This window comes from Passer montanus, unplaced genomic scaffold, assembly GCF_014805655.1.
Source record: "Passer montanus isolate IOZ18808 unplaced genomic scaffold, ASM1480565v1 scaffold1, whole genome shotgun sequence".
In the NCBI taxonomy this organism is placed as follows: Eukaryota; Metazoa; Chordata; class Aves; order Passeriformes; family Passeridae; genus Passer; species Passer montanus.
In genome coordinates this window covers 17,426,156-17,447,067 of record NW_024356504.1, presented here as the reverse complement: position 1 = coordinate 17,447,067, position 20,912 = coordinate 17,426,156, and the positions used below count along the sequence as shown (strand labels likewise).

Here is a 20,912-nt window from a genome sequence, read left to right as displayed (position 1 = left end):
CGGGCCCCGCCCACGCGGGCTGCGATAGGCCGCGGCGGGAAGAGCCCCGCCTCCCGCGGCCTGGATTGGCCAGCGAGCGCGTCCCCATGTAGATTTCCGCCAGTGGGGCGGCGGAGGCGCCGGCCCGCACGCGGATATGCAAATGCACCCTCCTCCCGCAGGGGAGAGCGCTGGTTGGCGGAGAGAGGCCGCGACCACACAGCTGTGAGGGGAGGGGGGCCTGGGGGAGCCGTCGCGTTGGAGACGGCGGGCTCGGCGTTCCAATCCCCCCTCCCTCCCCCCGCAGATCGGGGAGCCCCCGCGCGGCGGTGCGCGGGCTCGGCGGTGCGCGCGGGTCCCCTCAGAGCGCCCCGAGGGCGCCCCGCGGCCGGGGGGCCTCGCGGCACCGGCGCCGCCGCTCCCGGGGACAGTGACGCCGGTGGGAGAGGGCACCGCTCCCTCTGCCCTTTCCCCGGCCCTGGGTGAGGTGAGGCCGCTCCTGCTGCCCGCCCCGTGGGGCCGCGCTCAGGCTGCCCGGCCGGAGGTGCGGCCTGGCGGCAGAGCCGGTCCGGCGGCCCGCGGCCTCGGGAGGGGGCGCGAGTGGGGCTGCCTCCATGTTTGTTTCCTTTCCCAGGGGCAGTCCTGCAGCCCGGGGCTCCCGCTGGTGCTGCAGGAGCCGGGATGAAGTAGTGGCGTGAGGAACCCGCGCCTTGTCGTAAAAAGGAGAGAGGCTGGGATCGATGGTGGTGTGCGCTTCTGGCCGTTCCCCATGGCAGCCACGGACCCCCAGGTCCTGGCCTTGGCCGCGCAGATCACTGAGAGCAGAGAACAGGACATCCCCGTGCTGCTGCTGAAGTTAAAGGGTAATTAGTGCCGTTCCTAAAATAAAATTATGAGCTGGTGAACTGTGGCCAGTCCTTCTCCCGTCTACCTCCTTAAATACAGAAGGTTTTTCTGAAACTCTGTAAGGAAGGTTGATACAGCAGCTTTTCCTGAGTGTCGTTTAACTTGGCAAGAATAAGGAGGGGAAGCTGAGGAGCAAATGGACAGAATTTTTTTCTGCTTTTCAGCTGTCACGCTGATAATGTGGGCCCTTTCCCTGCTGATTCAGACAAGGATCTTACACTTGGTCAAATCTTTTCTCCCAGTGCTCTTTGGGCAGAGAGCCCAAAGGGTGGTTGTCCATATTCACTTTTTAAATCTTAACATAGAAACAAGATCATGAGCTCCTATGTGAGCTTTCCTTCTGCTCTACAGCCACTGCTCATAGGAATGGTTGAAACAAGTCAGGTCCTGTTCTAAATTGGGATGTAATTATAAGGAAGCTATATGTTTCCTAGTGGTTGTGGTTTTATCTAGCCTAGGAAATTCATACAAATGGTTCATATCCCAGGTAATGTATGTTTTGCTACTAAATATGTAGAGAGAAAATGGGAACCTAAGTTTAGCTATCCTTCCTAATTGTCATATAATCTTACAAATGAGTTGTAGCTGTAACAGCAGAAATTGCTGACAAAATATTTAATGCTGTTGTTAGCACTTTTACAGTTTCTTTAATCCTGGATCCTGGTTCTGTGTACATATACTCTTCTTACATTTTAGAGAAAGAAAAAAACTCCTGCACATCAGAATCTTATGTTTCTCTGTGTTTCTCTCCTGCTTTCTTCCCACAGGAATTTTAAGCAGTCCTTCCTTAGGATGTGAAGAATCAAATAAAATTAAGCAAGATATGTATGATTATGGTCTTACTCAGTACTGCTTGCTGGTCCTTAAGCAAGACCACTCTCAGCTGCCTGGAGCCTGGGCTACTGCTGCCCAGCTAGCTGAGATACTAAGGTAAAAAAAAAAAAAAAAAGCTAAGAAGTTTTCTTCCAGTTTTCTTTCTGTCCTTTCATCTTGCTCTTTTTCTTTTCAAGCTGTAATACATTGGCTCCCATCCAGAACAAGGCTTGTTGTTCAGGAAAGGCCAGGGTTAAAGTGCAGGGAAGCAGTCGAGAGCAGAGGGGTCAGGCATAGCCTAATTGGTCCTGTTTAATTCATTTGCATTGTGTTCCACTGAACTGGGGGAACTATATGGTGGGAACAGGGTTTGTGTTGGCTTTACCTTTTTTTGTGGACAGTACTCACCAGTGCAACAATTTTTACCCAGTAATTATATAATTTTGAATTGTAATTATTTAAAAATTGTTATTTTGTTTGCTTAGATTTTGTCTTCCAAAGATCTTCAGCATGATTGATGCACTTCTTGGCTTGACTCTATTTAAATATTTATTTAATATACCCATTTGAAGTATCTATTTACATTTTTAAATATAATAGATGACACAGTTCATACAGACTAGATAGCCTGATATAGGGATATTGTGAGAATGGTGTTGTAAATAAGAAAACTTTAAATTCAACCCCCCAGTGATCCAATCTCAGTTTTAAATGTCAGGAAAAATAATACATTTTAAATTTTCCTCAAGTTTAGTTTTGGCTTAACTAAGGAGTAAAATTCGAAGGCATGAAGTAATTATGTGACCATCTCTTATTTATGCCATATCTGCAGGATGAATTTTTAATGTGAGGAATTTCAGTAAGGGATGCAAGAGTTATCACCAGAGTAGAGTGACACTTAAATCATCCCCTAAAAGCTGTCTCAGTTGCAGAGAATACTGAAATTTATTTTAGCTCTAAAAATGTCTTTTTGTAGCTAGATGATTCTCAGCTTCATGCCTAGAATTTGTTTTCCAAGGGCTTTGGTAGACAGCTTTATGTATGTGCATCTCCAAATAGGTAATATAGCCTAGATAAGATATCAGAAAGCAAAATTCATGAAAAGTCAGGAAGAGTCTTTTGTTGCACTGGTATCAGTGCCAAGTGCAGAATTGAAACAACTTACCAGTTGTAAAACATGCAGTTTCTTGTAAAAAGTCTTCCAGAAACAACCGACGTGTTGCGGTGAGTAAAATAAGAGAGCAGAGATCTGAGGAACTGATTTCTAGCCCACATGCCTTCTCAGTTTGAGAAAAATTGTAGACAGGCTCACTGAAGGTTTTGTGGTATATTTTTTATACATATTTTTACTGCCAAATGTGCAACCCTTCATCATCGGGCTTCCTTTATCATTTTTTTTCTACCTTTCTATTTTGCCTTTTTTTTCTTCTTCTTTATGACCATCAGAGCCCTTCCCTAGAATATGGAGCAAGCCTGAACAGATTCTAGGAAGCTGAAGGAGAATGTTGGATATGTTTTTAAGTGAAAAATGCCATAATGAATAGTAATATGGTCTCCAGCCTGTGAGTGGTTGCTCTTCCCTGGAGGCAGCCACCTTGGAGCCAGTCACAGCAGTGAGCTGTTGTTTGGGGGGAATTGTCCCCTGCCACTGAAGCATTGCTCTGATGATGTGACATTCATTCAAAGTTGTTCAAACAGGCCTCTGACTATTCAGGTTGACTCTTTTTCCTTTTTTTTTTTTGTTTGTTTGTTTGTTTTGTTTTGTTTTACTCCATTGCAGTCATTGTTGTGTAGGGCTAGAGGTGGAAGAAGATCCTGAGGAATTTTCCAGGAAGTTTCTTCCTTCAGTTATAGACAGCCTGCTGGTTTTGGGAAAACGCTTGCAAGCACGATTTATCCGAGCAATGAAGGTATTTAAGTTTCACAGTTAAAATAGCAGAGAACTCCTGCAAACTTTCTGCATATTGGATAAGTAGGTTATTATTCTAGGGACATGGTATTAGGAAAATTTATTTTCCAGAAATTGCAGCAGTTTTTCTTATGCCTCTGAGTTCTGAAGCTGAAATCTGTCATTGTGCAGCATTTGCTCCATGACTTGTGCACAGCCATTACAAAAAGCCTACAAAAGACAGCATCCCAGTCGTGGTAGTGTCTTAACTTTGCATATCATTAGTTCAGCCTTCATAATGACTTACTTCTCACTCATTTCATTCAGCTTTACAAAAAAATGTTTTAGAGAGTCTTCAGATTTTAAATCAGATTTGTTGAAGTTTGTTTTGTCATTCAATTTCTGCTGCATAATTGGCAAAAAAATTCCAAGAATGCTCACTGTTTCTGAACTTGCAAATGGAGAATGCCAAAGGCAGACTTCATGAATTTATAGATTTAAGCACTTTCTCACATTTTCCTCCTTTTTTGCAATGAAGGAGGATTTTGCTCAGCGAGGTTCCCTCATGCTTCTGGAGTATTCTGAGTTCTAGAATCAGAAGGCAAAATACCCCCAACAAACAAAAACCCACGAGTAATTTAAGTTACCATCTTCATGGATTCTGACAGTTTCTTTTAATATCCCCATTTCTCCATACTGTCTCATTTCTTGGCTCACTGGCTTCTTGCACTTAGCCAAAGTTTTCCTACAAAGTATTGTGATAGACACCACAGACAATCAATTTTCAGAAAGCATCAGTGCAGTAACATAGTTTCTGTTAGTGCAGTACTTGAGAAGTGCATTTTGTGCTTAACAAGGAAGCTTCCTAAATGGCATCCCAGGAGACTCTTATCCACAATATGTAATTTCCCCCATACTTTCTTATTATGTCTCAGCCTACATGCTACTTGAGTCATGCTTGTGGGCAAACATTTCTTTTGAATGCAAATGCAGTCTACATTATAATTAGTACTTTGGCTTTTAAACTTCATGGTCTCAGAGGTGACTGGGCACCCAGACTTGATGCTTGCTCAGTGGAATTTTGGAAATCCCACTCTACCAGTAGATATTTGAAGTTTTTTCTGCTCTCTTTTGCTTTTTGTACAAGTTTTTGAAGTCAAGGGAAGTAGTGAAATGGCTTTCAGAAACTGACATGTTGCCAAAACACAGAGCAGATAATATTACAGTTTAACATATTACTGTTATTTTGTATCTGTCCTTGTCAGTCTGGACCAAATACAAAGTTAAACCTTGACTGAGAGCTGAGGCTCCAGCTGGGATCTAGGAATAGGCTTCCCACAGTTTCATTTGTGGAGGCTGAATTAAGTGGGATGTATGATCGTGTGCTTTGTAACAGCATTCATCAGCAGTGTGGTACTGTCAAAACCCTTTTGCTGTTCCACACACCAAAATTCCAGATTTCCAGTAGTCTGTGGCTCACACTTGGATACAGACTGGAATGTGCACCTGTATGAGTATTCATGTGTTAAAACCTGAGCTCCTACTGGTCGTAGGGGAGCACTGGAGCATTTCTGCAGTGAGGAAAGGCTGAGAGATGGGGTTGTTCAGTGTGAAGAATATCACCTCCCAGTACCTAAAGGGGCTACAAGAAAGATGGAGAGGGACTTTTTACAAGGGCATGTGGTGACTGGATTAGGGATAATGGCTTGACACTGAAAGAGGGAGGTTAAATTCAGTATTGGGAAGAAATTCTGTGCTGTCAGGGTGGTAAAATACTGGGACAGGCTGCCTAGAGAAGCTGTGGATGCATTGGAGGCCAAGCTCCATGAAGCTCTGAGAAATCTGGTTTACTGGAAGGTGTCCCAGCCCATGGCAGTGGAGCTGGAACAAGATGGACTTTAGGTCCTTTCCTACCATTCTGATTGATTATATGTTTTTTTCCAGTCCAGTGCTATCACAGGCAGGCACATAATGTAGTCTGTTTGGCAAACAGATCAAATTTCAGCTTTATAGTGGTTTGGTGTTTGCTCCCACACCTCCAGCTAGGAGGTGCTTCTGAAGCTTCACCACACCAGTTATTAGGAAACCTTTTCCATTTTGACTCTGTCCTTGGCCACTTCATACCTTTTATTTATTTTCCCCCTCTTCTTTAAGGTAATATATTTCCCACTTAGTGCATTAAATCTGTGATGCCTATTGCTGAGCTATTTTTTGTCTTATCCCTCCAATGCTATCAAATATTTTTAAGGCATAAACAAGATTTCTCTCTCGTTGTTGTGATTGTTTTTCCCAAATGCATGCTTTTATTTTTTTAGTATCTTCAGGTCTTCTTGATTGATCTCTGACCTCAAAGGTCTCACAGGTTTGGGTGGCTTTTTTCACTAGTTCCTACAGTTTCACCAACTTAATTTGGAAATTTGATGGAGTTTGGTTGCCAAATTCCTGAGGCATACAAACCTTCCCATGACATCAAGATTAAGTTCTTAATGAAGGTGCATACAGATGTTTTTACCTACTTCTCTCTTGTTTAGGAAAAAGAAAAACATGACTTTTTACACTGGTTCCAAACAGTTACTGATGCCATCTGCTGGCTGTTCGGTGGGCATATCCAACTAGCAGCACGTGGTAAGGAAAATCTCAACCCACAGAACACCTGAACATTTATTTGTGGCAACTACAAGTATGAAAATTCATTCTTAAGCTAATCTCCACCTAGTCTTCTAAACTTGAGTAGGTGTTAAATCAGTCTTTTTAAGCAGTCAGCTCAACAGCAATATCTAAAATGGAAAATATCCACTAAAGGGAAATGCTCTGGAGTTCCCCTTCTAGTCTTTCAGAGATAAATATTTAAATTGTCATCCTTTAATTTCTCTTTGTAAGTCTATACCTTTTAAAAATCAGGTTGTTGGGGTTTTTTTTCCCCCAATAGGAGACAATTTATCTTTTCCCGTGGGTGTTTAAAATATGCTGGAATTTGACTAGAGTACATTGCTAGCCCTGATAAGTAGATAGATTTGCAGACAGATTTCTGAAGTTTTTGCCATGACAGGAAATTTTACTAATATCTAACAAACTTCACTATATATTTCTGACCAAAATAAACTTTCATTTAAACTGATATTAATCACACTAATTCTGAAAAGCAAATTTGGTTTTGTTTCTATTATTGGACAAAAACCAAAGGATCATAAGATATGTAACTAAAAACACACATTGTCAGAAAAATTACTGAATACGTAGCCAATGGTACACTGGGATAAAAAAAGATGGTGCATTAATGACATCAGTGGACTTACATTAAATAATCTGGGGTAACAAACTGTCAAGGTTCAGGTCCTTAACTTTTTTGGATATTTTTACCCTGGTGTTAATTCCATGTTGCACTGTTGTTGTAAGAAAAGGGTACTATTGTAACATAAAGGGGTTTAAGGCTTTCATTCCCTTGCAACATCAGTGCCTGAGGGATGTCCAAAGGCAGTAAAAACAGGATTCACCATGTTTTTTGGAGGCTGAAGTAGTTTAGTTATCTCAGTAAGTTTCACTGTAAGAATTATAAATGAGGGAGTTTGTTCCAGAAACAGCGTCTGGTTTTACTTGCTATGACTTATGATGATGTTTATTTGGTTTATGGTATTTTCAAGCCTGGTTCTGATTGTATGATTTCTTGTTTGCTTGTTTTTGGTTTTCTTTGCAGTACTACAAAATGATCGCTTCCTGCAGTTGTTAATAACAGATGATGTTGAAACAGCAATTATAATGATGTCTGTGTTACACAATATTTTGAGGATCAATAGGTTGGTTGTTTTCATATAATTATTTTTCTTAATAATAAATACATAAGATAATTCATTACTGCTTGGTAAAATATTTTTTTTTCATATGCAAGCATTATTGTGTTTTATTGTTTGGGGTTTTTTTTCCTCTATTCTTTGTAATAGAAATTGAAAACATTAAAAAGCTGGGGTTTCAGTCTTCTTAAATTGAGGGAGTGGTAATTGGTTGATTGAAACAGTAGTACTGTCTGGATCACATTCCTGGTCCAGCTAGCTGGGCATCTTGACTTGTGTATATAGCCTGACATAGATAAAAATAAGTCACTGTTAAAGAGGTCATGTTTTTTCAATTAACACTTCTGTCCCACTCCCCGTTTTTTTTTTCTTTATTCTTTTTAAAGTTCTGTCTTGCTTCAAGTTGAAGAAGAGACCCTTCACTCTGTTTTGGATGAACTTGTTTATAAGCTTTCCTCTACCACCAATCCTGCTGTAGGAAGTGCTGCCACAAAACTGCTGTTGTTAGTGGCAAAATCTTGCAAACAGCTTCTGCAGTTATTCACAGCTCGCTACAAAGGTTTGTAAACATGCATGGGACTAATCACTGAGCCTTCTCTTACATTTTCTGTGAAAATAAAAAGACAGAGGTTTCCCATTGTGGTTCAGTAACTCTCTAGTCCAGGTGGAAACTGCAATGCCATGTTGTTTTGTGGGTTTTTTCCCCTTCTATTCATTTTCATTGCAGTTTACTGCACCTCTTTCTATTTCCTAGATTTATTTTCTTCTGTGTACTGAGGACTCTGCATATGACAACTTGTCTTTTAAAGTTGTTGATTGTGATTTCCAACGTGATGGGGCTTTTGCTTTCTTCTGTTTCCCTGTGCAGCTTGGTTGTTGAGGGATCCACAGGCAGGGTGCCTTTACTGCCACAGTCACAGAGCCCTTTGTGATGTCTGCCACAGTGCTAAGGTTCACTAATCCAGAGCATGAAAGTTTTACTTAGTGACCTTCTGACCCTGGCTGTTGCAGGTCTGCTCATCTGATAGGGGGCTTTAGTTATCCAGGAGCTGACTGTCTTTTGATATCCAATTAACTGGAATGAGCTCTTTCCAAGAATTCATGAAATTAATTTATTGTTTTGTCTCAATGCCTTCATACGATAAGGCTGAGTATGTGTATAATTTGTTCTATATTATTCATTCCTTAATGAGGTGTCCCATTTATGTTTCTGTCTCTAGCATAGCAGGAAGCTCCAGGAAACCCCTTTGTACTCTATGATGCCCATGCAGTCTATAGAACAGGCATAATGTTTGCCATGTCTTTTATGTTCTAGATGTTATTGTTGGTCAAAACTACTTGTGAGCAGTCTCAGTCCTCTGAGGACAAGGACAGTAAAAAGAGGGAATGCAAGGCAAAATGTCCAATTCCCATTCTTTGCACTTGTGCTGACTACTTATTATACAGTATCAGCCAGATAAACTTCTGGACCAGTTGAACAGCTTTGCCACCCTTTTGCCTACAGAACTGAGAGGAGGGATTCCTTGTATTGTGGAATTAAGTATAGTGTGCCTAAGGCTGGTATCACATTGTGGATTCTTGGGAAGCTGCCATGATGATCTGATCATCCCAGCTGTAGAATGCTGGCTTATCTGAAGTAGTGCAGTTGTGCATCAAAGGATGCTTTATTTTGCTCTAAAATCACAGTATACCACAGTCATTTAGAAACTCTTCATCTCTCTCTTGTATGTGTTTCCTCTCTCCAGAAAGAAAAGAAAAAAAATTGCTTTTTTTTCTCTATTTTTTTAACTTAAAATCCTTCTGTTAGTTTATCTCAGGCTTTGGAATCCTTTAGAGACTTTGAGGAATAAAAGCAAGAAAGAAAGCATTACAGCATTTCTACCATCTGGCCATCTCACTGAAGTCCCTTGGCTTCACAGTGGCTCAGAGCTGTTGGCAGTATATGAGGTGCCTTGGTGTGAGCTGTGCCAGTGAAGGCAGCCTGCTGGAGGTGAGGGCATCTCCAAGACCAGCACAGTCCCTGTGTCAGGTTCCCTGGAGGGCCTGGCCTTTTGTCCTGCATGGGCTGACACATCTGTGAGGCACACTTAGGTACTCCCTGTCAGTAGCCAAAAGGAGCATATGCTGTGTAGTCTGTACAGAGACTGGCAAGTGGTTGTGTCAGACCCACAGCACGTGTGTGAGGGAGCTCTCTCGTGTAGCCTGGCTCCCTGCAGGGCTCAGGCAGCCTTGGGGCACCCGTTTGGAGTCCTGCCTGTCTCTCTCCTGCAGTGTTTAGCTGTCATTGTTTTTCTAAAATGGGGCACATGGTGCCACAGAGGTGCCATTTCTGTGTGCTACAGATTCTGTAAGTGCACATGACTGTTGTGTTGGAGTTGCCCAGGGTGTGAATATGTTTATGGACAATGATTTGAAAATGGAAAAGTTACTTGAATCTGCAGCTCTTCAGGAGGCAAACACGCACATACTTCCTGCCCTCCTTCCTGTTCCCTCCAACTCCCTGCAGAGCCCTTAGGCTCTGGGATTTGTCTGATACAAACATTTTAGCACACATTACTGTATCCTTGCATAGAGGGAGTGTGTGTGTGCTGTGGGGGGAGCACAAGGGTGCTTTTTAGCTACTGCAAACCCAAAAAGCTCTTTTGTCTCATGGATTGGATGCACATGCACTCACAGTTAAACGGTCAAACAATTCCAGCTGGAAAGAAATAAATTTTACTATGAAAAGTGTGAAAAGAGTGTTAACAATACCCAGCACTTGTGTGGTGCTTTGAATTCTTTTTAGCACCTTACAATGACTTACTGATAAGACACAGAAAGTACATTGGCAATTTGACTGTCAGTGATATAAACACAATACTGACTGGACATACAAAATCACTGGATAATACTTCTTTGTAATAGTTGGAGCACCAGGCATCCTTTGATAAGATTATGCATTGACACTCAAAGATGGCTGATGGTCTTCAGCTCTCACACTTCTTTGCACATAGAATCAGATTTGATTTGTTGATTTGCAGTTTGTTACTTTGAAAGCCTGAAAGGAAAAATTCACGTTACTGAATTAGCTTCTTCTCTTTCTTTTAGGATTGAAAGAACTTTTAAGTAAACAGTGGACTGGCAAAGGATTTGACAGGGAGGTCAATCAACTCTTGGACCTGCTGTATTTGGAACAATCCAGTGGAAAAGGAGAAATGCAGGTGATTAAATTAATGTGACTTTCAGATGTGAAATCCTATTCAGATGTGAAATCCTATTTACATGTGATTTGTGTATGTTTAGAAGGGATTTACTTTATCACTTTGTAGACACTTTTCAAAAACCTGTGTTATTATTTCACTATGTTAATTAATTTTTAATTGCCTTTTTGAAATTATTTTATTGTGGTTTTTTAAAACATCAAGAAATTGCTCAACCATTAAAATATTGGACTGTGACTCAAGAGATTGGCTTTCTGTGCAGATTCACCATAGATTTCAATATAACCATAGGGGGAAATAATTAATTTTTTGCTAACTATCAGATTAAAATAACTTCATCTGCTTTTCTCACATCAATGTTACAAATTTAGATCTCTGAATTCTAGGCAGCATTTACATAGAACTAAATCATATACAGAAAATGTGCAGTAAGAACACCACCTGGGCTATGTTCCCAATGAAAGAGACAGTGTGTGTCTCATGAGCATCTTAAAACAAATTTACATGCAGGTTTCTCAGAGGCAGTACTTCAATGCAAATCAGTTATATTTGCAGAGATCTGCTTTCATCTTCAACAGAGCAGGATGTCTTGTGATTCATATTGTTTGTGGGGTTTTTTTTTAATCCATTTAAGAATAGAATAGATGTTTTTCATGTTTGCATTTCAGTGACTTCTTATCATATTGCAAATGTAACATTTTTTCTGATGCTCTTTCTCCAAAGTTGTCTTTCTGTCCTCCCTAGTGTAGGTATTTTGATTGAATCACCATCTGAAATATCAAGTGCTTCAGATGTTTTAAATACAAATTTTTCATATAGATTTTACATATATATATTTGTGTGGTACATTCATTGGTTTATCACAGCATCAATACAGGTGATCAGATTAGCTGCTTTTGGGGCAAGTGTGGAGTTCATGGTAATAACTGCCTCATAAGGCCTTAAAATCTCCAATTTGATGCATTTGAAAACTGATGGGGTTTGGCCAAATGTTGAGATAGTCCAATTGTGCAAGCAGTAATAAAGTGTTTTTATATGCATAGAAAATATTCTACCAACTGTTTTATTAATTTCAGAAGCAGCATGAAGCAGCTTGTATAATCCAGGCAGCATGGCGGGGATTTCAGACAAGGAAAAGGCTGAAAAAGCTACCCCAAGCAGTGGTCACTTTACAGAGGAGCTTCAGGTAAACAGTATGACTTTGTGAAAAACAGGAAATAGGATCTAGTCCGAAGGTTTGAATTGGGCTGAGTTTTCTCAAGTCACAAAGGAAGAGGAAAAATTCAGGTCATGTAATTCAGTGTCCTGTTTGAAGTAGGCCCCGCCTCAAAATGGGATCTGGATGCTCAGGGCCACATCCAGTTTTAGAGGTCTTCAAGGATGGAGATCCTACCATCTCACTTGATCCCCTTTCATTGTGCTGGATGATTCACCTTGTGAAGAATTTTTCCATTACAGGCAGTGGGAATATCCTTGTTGCACTCTTTATCACTGCCTCTTGTCCTTTTTCTGAGCACCCCCATGAGGCTGGCTGTGTCTGCTCTCTAACACTTCTTTAGGTAGTGAGAGACAGATTTGCCTTCCTTTAGGCTAAACACACCTTACCTGTCCTTATATATCCTACATTCCATGGCCCTAATTGTCTCTCTTTGGACAGTCTCTATCCCTCCCATTGCACTAAACAGCACTAGAAGATGATGTACTGGTGGTAAGACAGATAACTGGTTAACAGTTAACTTCACACAAAATTGCTCTGTGAATTACATTGGAGCTATCGTGGAGCTTCCACATGCCAGAGTGCTGCAGAAACCAAGGCCTGTAATGCTTGGCCCATAGTGCCAGTGTAGTGTTTGCAAGACCTTGTTCTTCATTAATTTTTAAATCTTTGGCTCTCAGAAGTAGAGTTACTTCAGTGACCTAGAAACAGTATCCTCTGCCTTGGAGCAGCAGAGAAGAAGGAAGCTATGTAAATAATGCTTGTCTCACTTGAATTAGATTGCAGCAGTAATGTTAGCATGTGTTAGGCTAACGGTTTTGAGAAATTTAGCTTGAATTTAACATAGGTTAAGGGACTAAAATCAAGTGTAGGCTCCTCAGCAAGTTTTTTCAAGCTTTTTTTGCACATTGATCATTACTGTGTCAAAAGTAGATCTTATAAATCACAGTCAAATCACATTGCATTGTGACCAAAGTAATACAAAGCAAACAACTATTCTTTATTGTCTAGACTGGACTTAAGAGGATATTGGACTGTCTAAGGTGTAGTCTTTAAATTCTGAAAGATTTGCAGGGACAAGGAGTGTGTCTGTTGAGGGCCACTGGTCCCTGCACTTTTGTGATGGAGTCTGACATCCTTGTCACTCCTTTTTACTCCTCCAAACACTTGAAACCAATATCCCTTCCCTTAAAAGGCACCTTGCAAGCTAAACATATAGCTCAGAAAATTTGGATGATGGCCTAAGATGTAACATGGAAAAGCAGCAGGGAAAGGATGGTGAGACTATCAGCAATCACCAAGCTGCTTGACTCGCTTGTGTCATATTTTCAATATTGTAAACATTACTGTGTGCCCTTTAAGTAGCTCTCAAGTCATTTAAATGGACTTTTGAAAGTGTTTGTACAATACTGAGAGGAATGGAAACTTATTAATATCCTTACAGCTGTGTGTGTTCATGGCTCACTTAGTCGCAGTGTACTGGGCAAATATAGTAACACTACAGTGCCACTGTTGGTTTTCTTCTGTCTACCTCAAAACATTACACTGAAAAATAGTGTTTAGGATACTGTAAACATGACTTTAGAAGAGCTTTTAAGAGGACTTTTTAATTTTTAGCAATCAGGTTCTGGTTATGTTCACAGATTTATTTTAGAACAAGTGTGGTTAAATAGTGCTGAGATTGAAACTCCAAACTTTGCTCACCTGCAGAGGAAGATTCTAAACTCTGCAAGTTTTAATCTTTTGAAACTGTGGTTTCAGAAATATCTCCTCGGTGAATGTTAAAGCCTGTAGTCTCTCCTTGAAGCTAGTTCACTATTACATAGCTAATTGTAGGACATTTTAAATGGCAATTTTTATTAATAATGCATCAAAAATGAAACCATTTTACATTTCTAAAGAGATGACCAGAGGGAGGCTGCTCTGTGCCATGAACTGCAGAAGGAAGCTTGGATCCTACTCTGTGTATGTTTTACTTTAGTTCAGAGGCAGTTCCCTGTCACAGTGTGGTTTTGTGCAAGCAAATATATCTTATCATTAGGAGAAACAGAGGATGAATGTGTTTTGCAAACTAGATAGGAAATAATCAGTATTAAAGAATCATTTAAATACCTGACAGACACTCTTGGTTTCACAGATGTGCATCTGAGAAGTTCATGAAACATTTTTGTAGTTTTCAACCTAGTGAAGCTGATAAAAATTGATGGGCAAAATATTAATAGTTTTATCAATAAAATATGATCAAAAGTCTTGTTTCAGCATGTGACTTCATTTGTCTTAGAAATATAATATTTGGATTAAAATATTAATTACCTAAATTAAAAATTAAAAAATTTACAGCTCTGATTTGCAGAAATGTGTGGGCTGAAAACCTTTCATTTCCTTGAAACCATTCTGATATAATCACATGTATCATGATCTGTCTCTGTAGGTAGGTGTGTGGGCACACCTTAAGTCTGCATTACAGTTGTAAAAGGATTATGGTCTGTCAGATATTGGTAGAGGCTTTTTTATCTCTTGAGGTCAGATCTTTAAATCCAGAGCATCTCTTTTACATAGCTTCCATCCCAATCTCTCCCAATACAGTTTTAGAAACTAAAGAAAAGGTATGGTTGGTGTGAAAATTATAGCTCAATTTATACTAGTGGTGGGAAACACAAATAGGTCATTAGTACTGTGAGTCTAAAGGTATGTGCCATGCAGCAATGGCAGAAGTAGCTGGACATTAGGTCTAGTCTGTGGGCATTTTCCTCCTCTGGCATCCCTTATACCTCTGCTCTGTCCATTGGTTGGTTTTCTTTCCTAGTGCTTAAAGCACTTCTTTCATTGTCCCCAGAAAAGCGCTAGAGGAGAGCAGACCCCTGGGCTGTGGGCCCAGTGAGGGTACTCAGGTCCTGAGGGGGAAGTGATTTTGCTGCAGTAGGAGCAGAGAAGTTCCATTGGTACCTTGTTGTGGGGTGAAGTTGTACATTCTCAGGTCTTAGGCTGCTAGGCTGGGTCCATTGGGATGAGAAAGGGCAGTGAAGGGAGAGGGAGCTTTAGCTCACATCTGCTCATACTCCACTGAGACCATGGCCAAGTGGTCTCAGTGGTTATTAGTATCAATACATCAGTACAGTAGGTATTTTATGTTAGTCTCTATATTGATGTGTTGCTGCATATCATATTTCATTGATGTACATGCTGTTGTTGGCTTAAACACTCCAGGGCCATTGCAGAGTTTTCAACTGTCTCATCTGTGAAACTTCTGCTGCAGGTTTTTAGGGCAACATCCTAACATCAGATCTAGAACAGATCAGGAAGAATTTGCAAGAAAATTCTTTCCTAGTGTTTTCTAACAAAATTGATGGACCAAATGTGTCAGTATGTATTTCCTGGAGAAAAAAAAAATCTCTCCAAAATTAAGAAGTGTGAGGCTTGGCAGCCAACATTCTGATCTCCTTTTGCAGTCAGTACAAAAATAATTGTATGTATTGTGGGAAGCAGGTGCCATGCATGCTGATAGGTGGACTGGAAAAGGTGGATACTGGAGCAGATGGCTAATGTTGCTTTACCTCTTCAGCAGATGATGGAATCAAAAGTGTTGTTCCAGTTCATTCTGGCTGTGAATGTCCCACATGAAGCATCATTCCCTTCAGAGTGCTTAGAACTTTATCCTAAGTAAAGGTTTATACTCTGATTTCACAGAGTGGTTCAGAGTTTTTTGTGGCTATAGATAGAGTGATAATTTGTTAGTTTGCAAAAGACTTCTCATTGCTTGGTGTCATTCTGCAGCCAACAGCTGGCATAGCAGATTGTTTTGTGGATTTTCTGTCTCAATGCTGGACCACTTAACACAAAGAGAAAAGGAGAGATACTTTAAAGAAATGTACAACTTTAGGTTATTGTTAATGTATTTGTGTATTGCAGAGCTAAACGGGAACAGGAGCTGCAGCAGTTAACAAAACAGAAGGAGGATGAAGCTCTAAAGCTGCAAATGCAACTTCAGAGACAGAGGGCCATGAGACTCTTCCATGAACGACAGCTGGCCTTACTGGAAGTTGTCCATGCCAGTATGATTTATATTAAACTATAGCAGAAGATTAGAGTGTCTGGGTGTCCTTAGGAACAATTTCCCCAAATCTATTTCCCAATCTTGCATGTCTATTTGCACTGTAGTCTTACTGTCTCTTCTCCTGACCCAATTATCTGAAAGAGAATGTGCTAATTCCCCCAGGGCTCAGTAACTACTGATCAAGATCTGGTGCCTTCAAAATGATGCAGGAGAAAGGGAGAGACAGTTTTCTTGTGTTACAAAGCTCCATTGCAACTATGATCTGCAAGACCTGACCTACAGCCAGGAGACCTTGGGGAAAGAGAGGCTTTTAACTGAGAGCACCCAAGTTTTTTTGGTGCTCTCTAGCTTGAGGATTAACAATGTAAATTGTTAAGAGAACCTAACCCACAGTCTTCTAACTGTGGATTTCTGTTACCTTTGTAGGTCAGGTGAATAAATACATGCAGGAAATGGAGGAGAAATCAGCATTAACTATCCAGAGATTCTGGCGAGGGTATAGAGCAAGAAGAATTTTTCATCAGCAGAAACAATCCCTTAAGGAGTATAAGGCAGCTGTCATCATTCAAAGAGCAGTAAGTATTTATACTTTGTTCTAACAGTAGATAGGACTGAGTGGATTATTGTGAAGCCTCATAAAACTGTTTATTCTCTTACTGTCAATGTAGCCATAATTTATTTAAAAATTACTTGGGGGTGATAGTCTAGAGCCACAAGTTGCTTTAAAGGGTTAAACCTTGTATAGGCTACAAAGCCTAATACAGTCTTGCAACTAAAATATAAAAGCTACTTCTTTGAAACCCGGGATTGGAATGTCACCATACTACAGATGAGTCACTAACTTATTATGAGTGTTGTTACTATTTAGTGTTCATGCTGACCTTGTATGTTGTCTTTTCAACATCATGGCTGCATTTAGGCTTTAACAGATGCAGTACTGAAACACTTTCACTAATTGTTTACAAACAAAGCATGAAGACAAACTTCCTCTCTGTGACTGTCATATTCTCATATGTTCCTTACAAAGGCTTGTAAATTCTTGGAGAAACGAAGAAGGAGGAGACCTCTCTCTCCTTGGAAAGAACCCAAGGGACTGACTGATGAGCAGAGACTAGCTTTGCAGCAGAAGGTGGATGACTACATCAAATTGCATCCGGTCTGTTTCTTAGTCATTTCATAATTTGCATTAATGATGCAACATAAAATACTGTAGGGATGAAATATATTCGGCTTCATAAATTATGATGAAGATAATCCATTTGAGGTATGTATGTATCAACCCTGTTTGTTTGGCAGCAAGGCACTAGGATATTGGGGATTTTAACCATTAATCTAATAAAAAGTGTCAAAGCAAACGGTAATTGGAAAATTTATATGCATGATGATGGATAATTTTGAAGACAGTTGCAGAGGAAGCAAAACTACGAAGTTAACAATTAGGAACATCATTTGCATTCCTTGTTGAGGCATTATTCTGCCCCCAGAAGTTTTTAAATAACCAGCTCCTAATGGTAACAAACTTACTTTCCTCCAGGCTTCCCAAATGTCAGAAGAAAGGAGTAAAGAATTGCATATGCAGGCTCAGGCAAAGCTGGCACAGTTCCTGTTGAGGAACAGGCTGGATCAGAAGGCAGCACAGCGGAGAGAGGCTTTGCTGGCTCAGGTCAACACCGACGTGGAGCTGCTAATGAGTATGTGACTGCTCTGTTCATGGCTTTGATTACCATTTGGACTAAACCAATTTAGAGGGAAAGTTAGAGTGAGCAGTGGTAAAGCCTCATTTCAAAATTGAAATATCTTTCTTCCTTTGCCATATGCCTTGTCTTGAGATCCAGGCTTTGTTAGAGATTATCCAAGTGTTGCTGTAGGTTAAGGATAAACACCTGTTTTTCAAGGAGGATCTTATTCTTCTGCTGAAAGTCTCTGTCTGATATGTTCACAAGAAAAGCAATAGCCCTGTAACAGGCATTAGAATTTCTTAAAAAGGGGGTCTCACACAACCTATTCACCCACATTTGTTTTGCTTTGGTTTGTTTTCTCATATTGTAAGTGAGCTGCTGGTTAAAACACTCTCACCCCTTCCAGATGAAGAGGGAAATATTTGAACTGCAATTTCCATGTTTTCATTTTCTTTGGCCTGGCTATAAGTGAAACAGAATTCACTACTGTGCTATCTTAATTCCAGACAAGTGGCTTGCATGAAAAAGAAAGAGTAGCAAACTGCAGCCACCAGAGAGCACCCAAGCTGGGCAGAATTCAGCAAGTTATTGAATTCCATTAGTCTGTCACGTGCTGTGTCACTGCAGCTCATCACTCCCCAAGCAGGCAAATCAGCCACACACTTACACTGTGCTGGGTCCCCCAAGCAGGGGAACCACAAGGCTGCTGCACCAGAGCAGTAGAAACACCAAGCTGATGTCACCCTGCACCAGGAACACTGATCCACAGTAGTGACCAGGAGATCCTCTGATACTTCCACAAGAAGTCATTTTGGTGTATACCACCATTGCACCTGAAAGAAGTGGTCCATGTTTCCCCTTTCTTTTTTTCTACCCCATTATGTATTTCTTTTTCCAGATTAGCCTTTATTTGGATTGCCTCTCCAATCAGATTTATGATTTATCATGTAGTCATAAAATTGCAATGCCAGCACAGGCAAAGGAGTGGCCTAGGACAGTGGGAAGTGGGAGGGTAATTTTCCCTTTTTTTTCCTTTTTGATACTTATAAAACCACAAACAAAATACACGAAACCCTTCTCCTTGTTCTTGCAGATGCTCCAGGTTTAGCAGAGACTACAGAAAAAGATTTTGGTGCCTTTATGAGTCGATCAATCCCTGTAGCTACCAAGGCAAGACAAGCCCACAACACTATGCTGAAATACACTCGTTGGCCATGGTGGAAGAAGCTTGGAGATGAGTTTATGGAAGATGATGTAATTCCTGATGATGCTATAAACACAGAACTGGAAACTCTCTTTATTGGAGGAAGGAAAACCTTTTAGGTAACAAGCAGAAGAATTTCATGTTCAACCAGACTCATATGCACTCACTTGTGTATGTTTTTAAGGAAGGAAAACATTTGAAAAAGACTGAAAAAGACCAAGGCCTTATTTTAGTGCATTTTACTGAGTAAGAATCCCTTCCTGTACATCAAGAGTTAGATCCTATTGATTGTGCTGTTGCAAATAGGATTTAAATACTCTAATTGTAAATGAAGGTATTTTGTAATTTGTATAACTTTAAAAGTTAGTTCATAACCTTGGCTTTTCAGTTCTTATTCACACTGGGATGCGTAAAGAATCTGGGCATTGTAAAAGCCTGGGATTTTATAGCAAAACATTTTATCAGGTGATGTGCTTTGAAATAAAAATGTGTCCAGAACAAACCAAGACACCAATAGGAAATCATGCAAACGTGAGGCAGGCTGGGTACTTTCTCTGTATTCCTCCCAGACTAGCTGTCCTTGTAGGTAGACACCCTCTGTAGGTTTCCTTTTGTTTGAGTTTGTCCTGGAGCTCTTTGTTCATCCATGAAGGCTTCCTGGTAGTTTTGCCTGACTTCCTTTATATTAGGATGCATTGCTCCTGAGCTTGGAGAAAGTGATTCTTGAGTATGAACTAGCTTTCTTGGGCCTTCCAGGGCTTTATCTGAGGCTACTCCACTAAGCAGGACCCTGAAGAAGCCAGTCAGCTCTCCCGAAGTCCAGGGTAGTGAGCTTGCTGTGCACCCTCCTTGCCACCCTTGAACTTCACCATTCCATGGTTGCTGCAGCCAAGGCTGCCCTTGGGCTTCGCATTCCCCACCAGCCCCTCCTTGTGGATGAGGACAAGGTCCAGCATTGCACCTCTCCTTGTTGGTTCCTCTGTGTCTTGGAGAAGGAAATAATCATCAGTGCATTCTGGGACCCTCCTGGATTGCCTATCCCCTCTGTGTTGTCCCTCTAAGAGTATTGGGGTGGTTGAAGTTGCCTATGAAGACCAAGACTTGTGAATATGAGGCTGTTCCTATCTGTCTGTAGAGGATGTTATCAGTTCCATCTTCCTGTTTGGGCTGTCTGAAGCAGACCCCTACTACAATGTCACCAGTCCTGCCCTCCCTTTAATCCTGACCCATAAACTCTCAGCCAACGTGACCATCTGGACCAATCAGCTCTGTCTTCTTAAACCATGCAAAGTTGCTTCATGCAGGAAGATGTCCAGCACTGTCTCTGCAGTCACTGTGACCTGGAGCACCCACAGCCAAGAGCTGAAGGAGGTGTCTAATGATGTGTCTGAAACAAGAAATTGAGACTGTGCTAATGCCATAGCTACCTGTGCTACTTTTCTTGTGAAAGGCCAGAGTCTTAAAAATTAGATCTTGCCTCACTGCAAAGGAGGAAAAAGTGCAGTGGTTTCCGCTAGTTGTATGTGGGCAGTAGTATTGGTTCAGCATGTTTGTTTTCCTTTCTCTCTGGAAGGCTTTGAGTTTTAGTTTTAGTGGAGATGAATAGAAAACAAATAAATAGAAACAGTGGGCGGAAGACCAAGCCCATTCAGATGCAGCTGATACATGGAAATTAATAACTGGATGGCTGCCAGGAGGAAGAGCTGTGCTCTCTGTTAACTTTTTTGCACAGAACTGTGATTTGGAATGCACTGAATTGGCTCACAGTTCCTTTCTTGGACAGTTAACTGATGGAACAATCCATTAGGTATTTGCTAGGGCACTTGCAGATGTCTGTTGAGCTACATATTATTCTGCACAGCTCTGCTGTGTTAGTTTTGTGCCCATAGCAAGACAGGTGCTCTACAGCTACAAGTGCAGAGGGTCTGGGTGCAGTCACCAAGTGCTCCAGGGGATGGAAGATATCCCTCAGCAGCCAAGCTCTGGCACTGGAAATGGCCCAGCATCTCTGGATGGACTGCAGCAAGCCAGCTTTTCCCTTCTAAATACATGAGTCCTCTGTGCACATCATCATCCCCTCAGCCATGCAGCCTCTGGCCCTCTGCATTTTGATGCAGAAACCTCTGCTCTTATATTTATTCCTAATCACCCTTATTCTAACAGATCCTTGGTGCAGGGAGATGGT

At 41.0% G+C, this 20,912-nt stretch overlaps 1 protein-coding gene across 2 annotated transcripts; it reads left to right on the top strand.

Moving 5' to 3' along the window:
- Positions 1-159: 159 nt before the first annotated feature.
- IQCB1 (IQ motif containing B1) lies at positions 160-19,229 on the top strand. Of its 2 annotated transcripts, none has more exons than XM_039700067.1 (14): positions 160-308; positions 614-842; positions 1,653-1,815; positions 3,479-3,608; positions 6,118-6,211; positions 7,281-7,380; positions 7,761-7,933; positions 10,462-10,574; positions 11,651-11,760; positions 15,700-15,842; positions 16,271-16,419; positions 16,872-17,000; positions 17,379-17,535; positions 18,617-19,229. In XM_039700067.1, exons 2-14 carry the CDS (start codon positions 749-751, stop codon positions 18,844-18,846), a joined length of 1,785 nt encoding a protein of 594 aa, XP_039556001.1. In that variant the 5' UTR covers positions 160-308; positions 614-748; the 3' UTR covers positions 18,847-19,229. The 2 variants fall into 2 exon arrangements, with proteins under 2 accessions (XP_039556001.1, XP_039555989.1); XM_039700055.1 differs by having other exon boundaries at positions 160-466.
- The last annotated feature ends 1,683 nt before the right edge of the window (positions 19,230-20,912 follow it).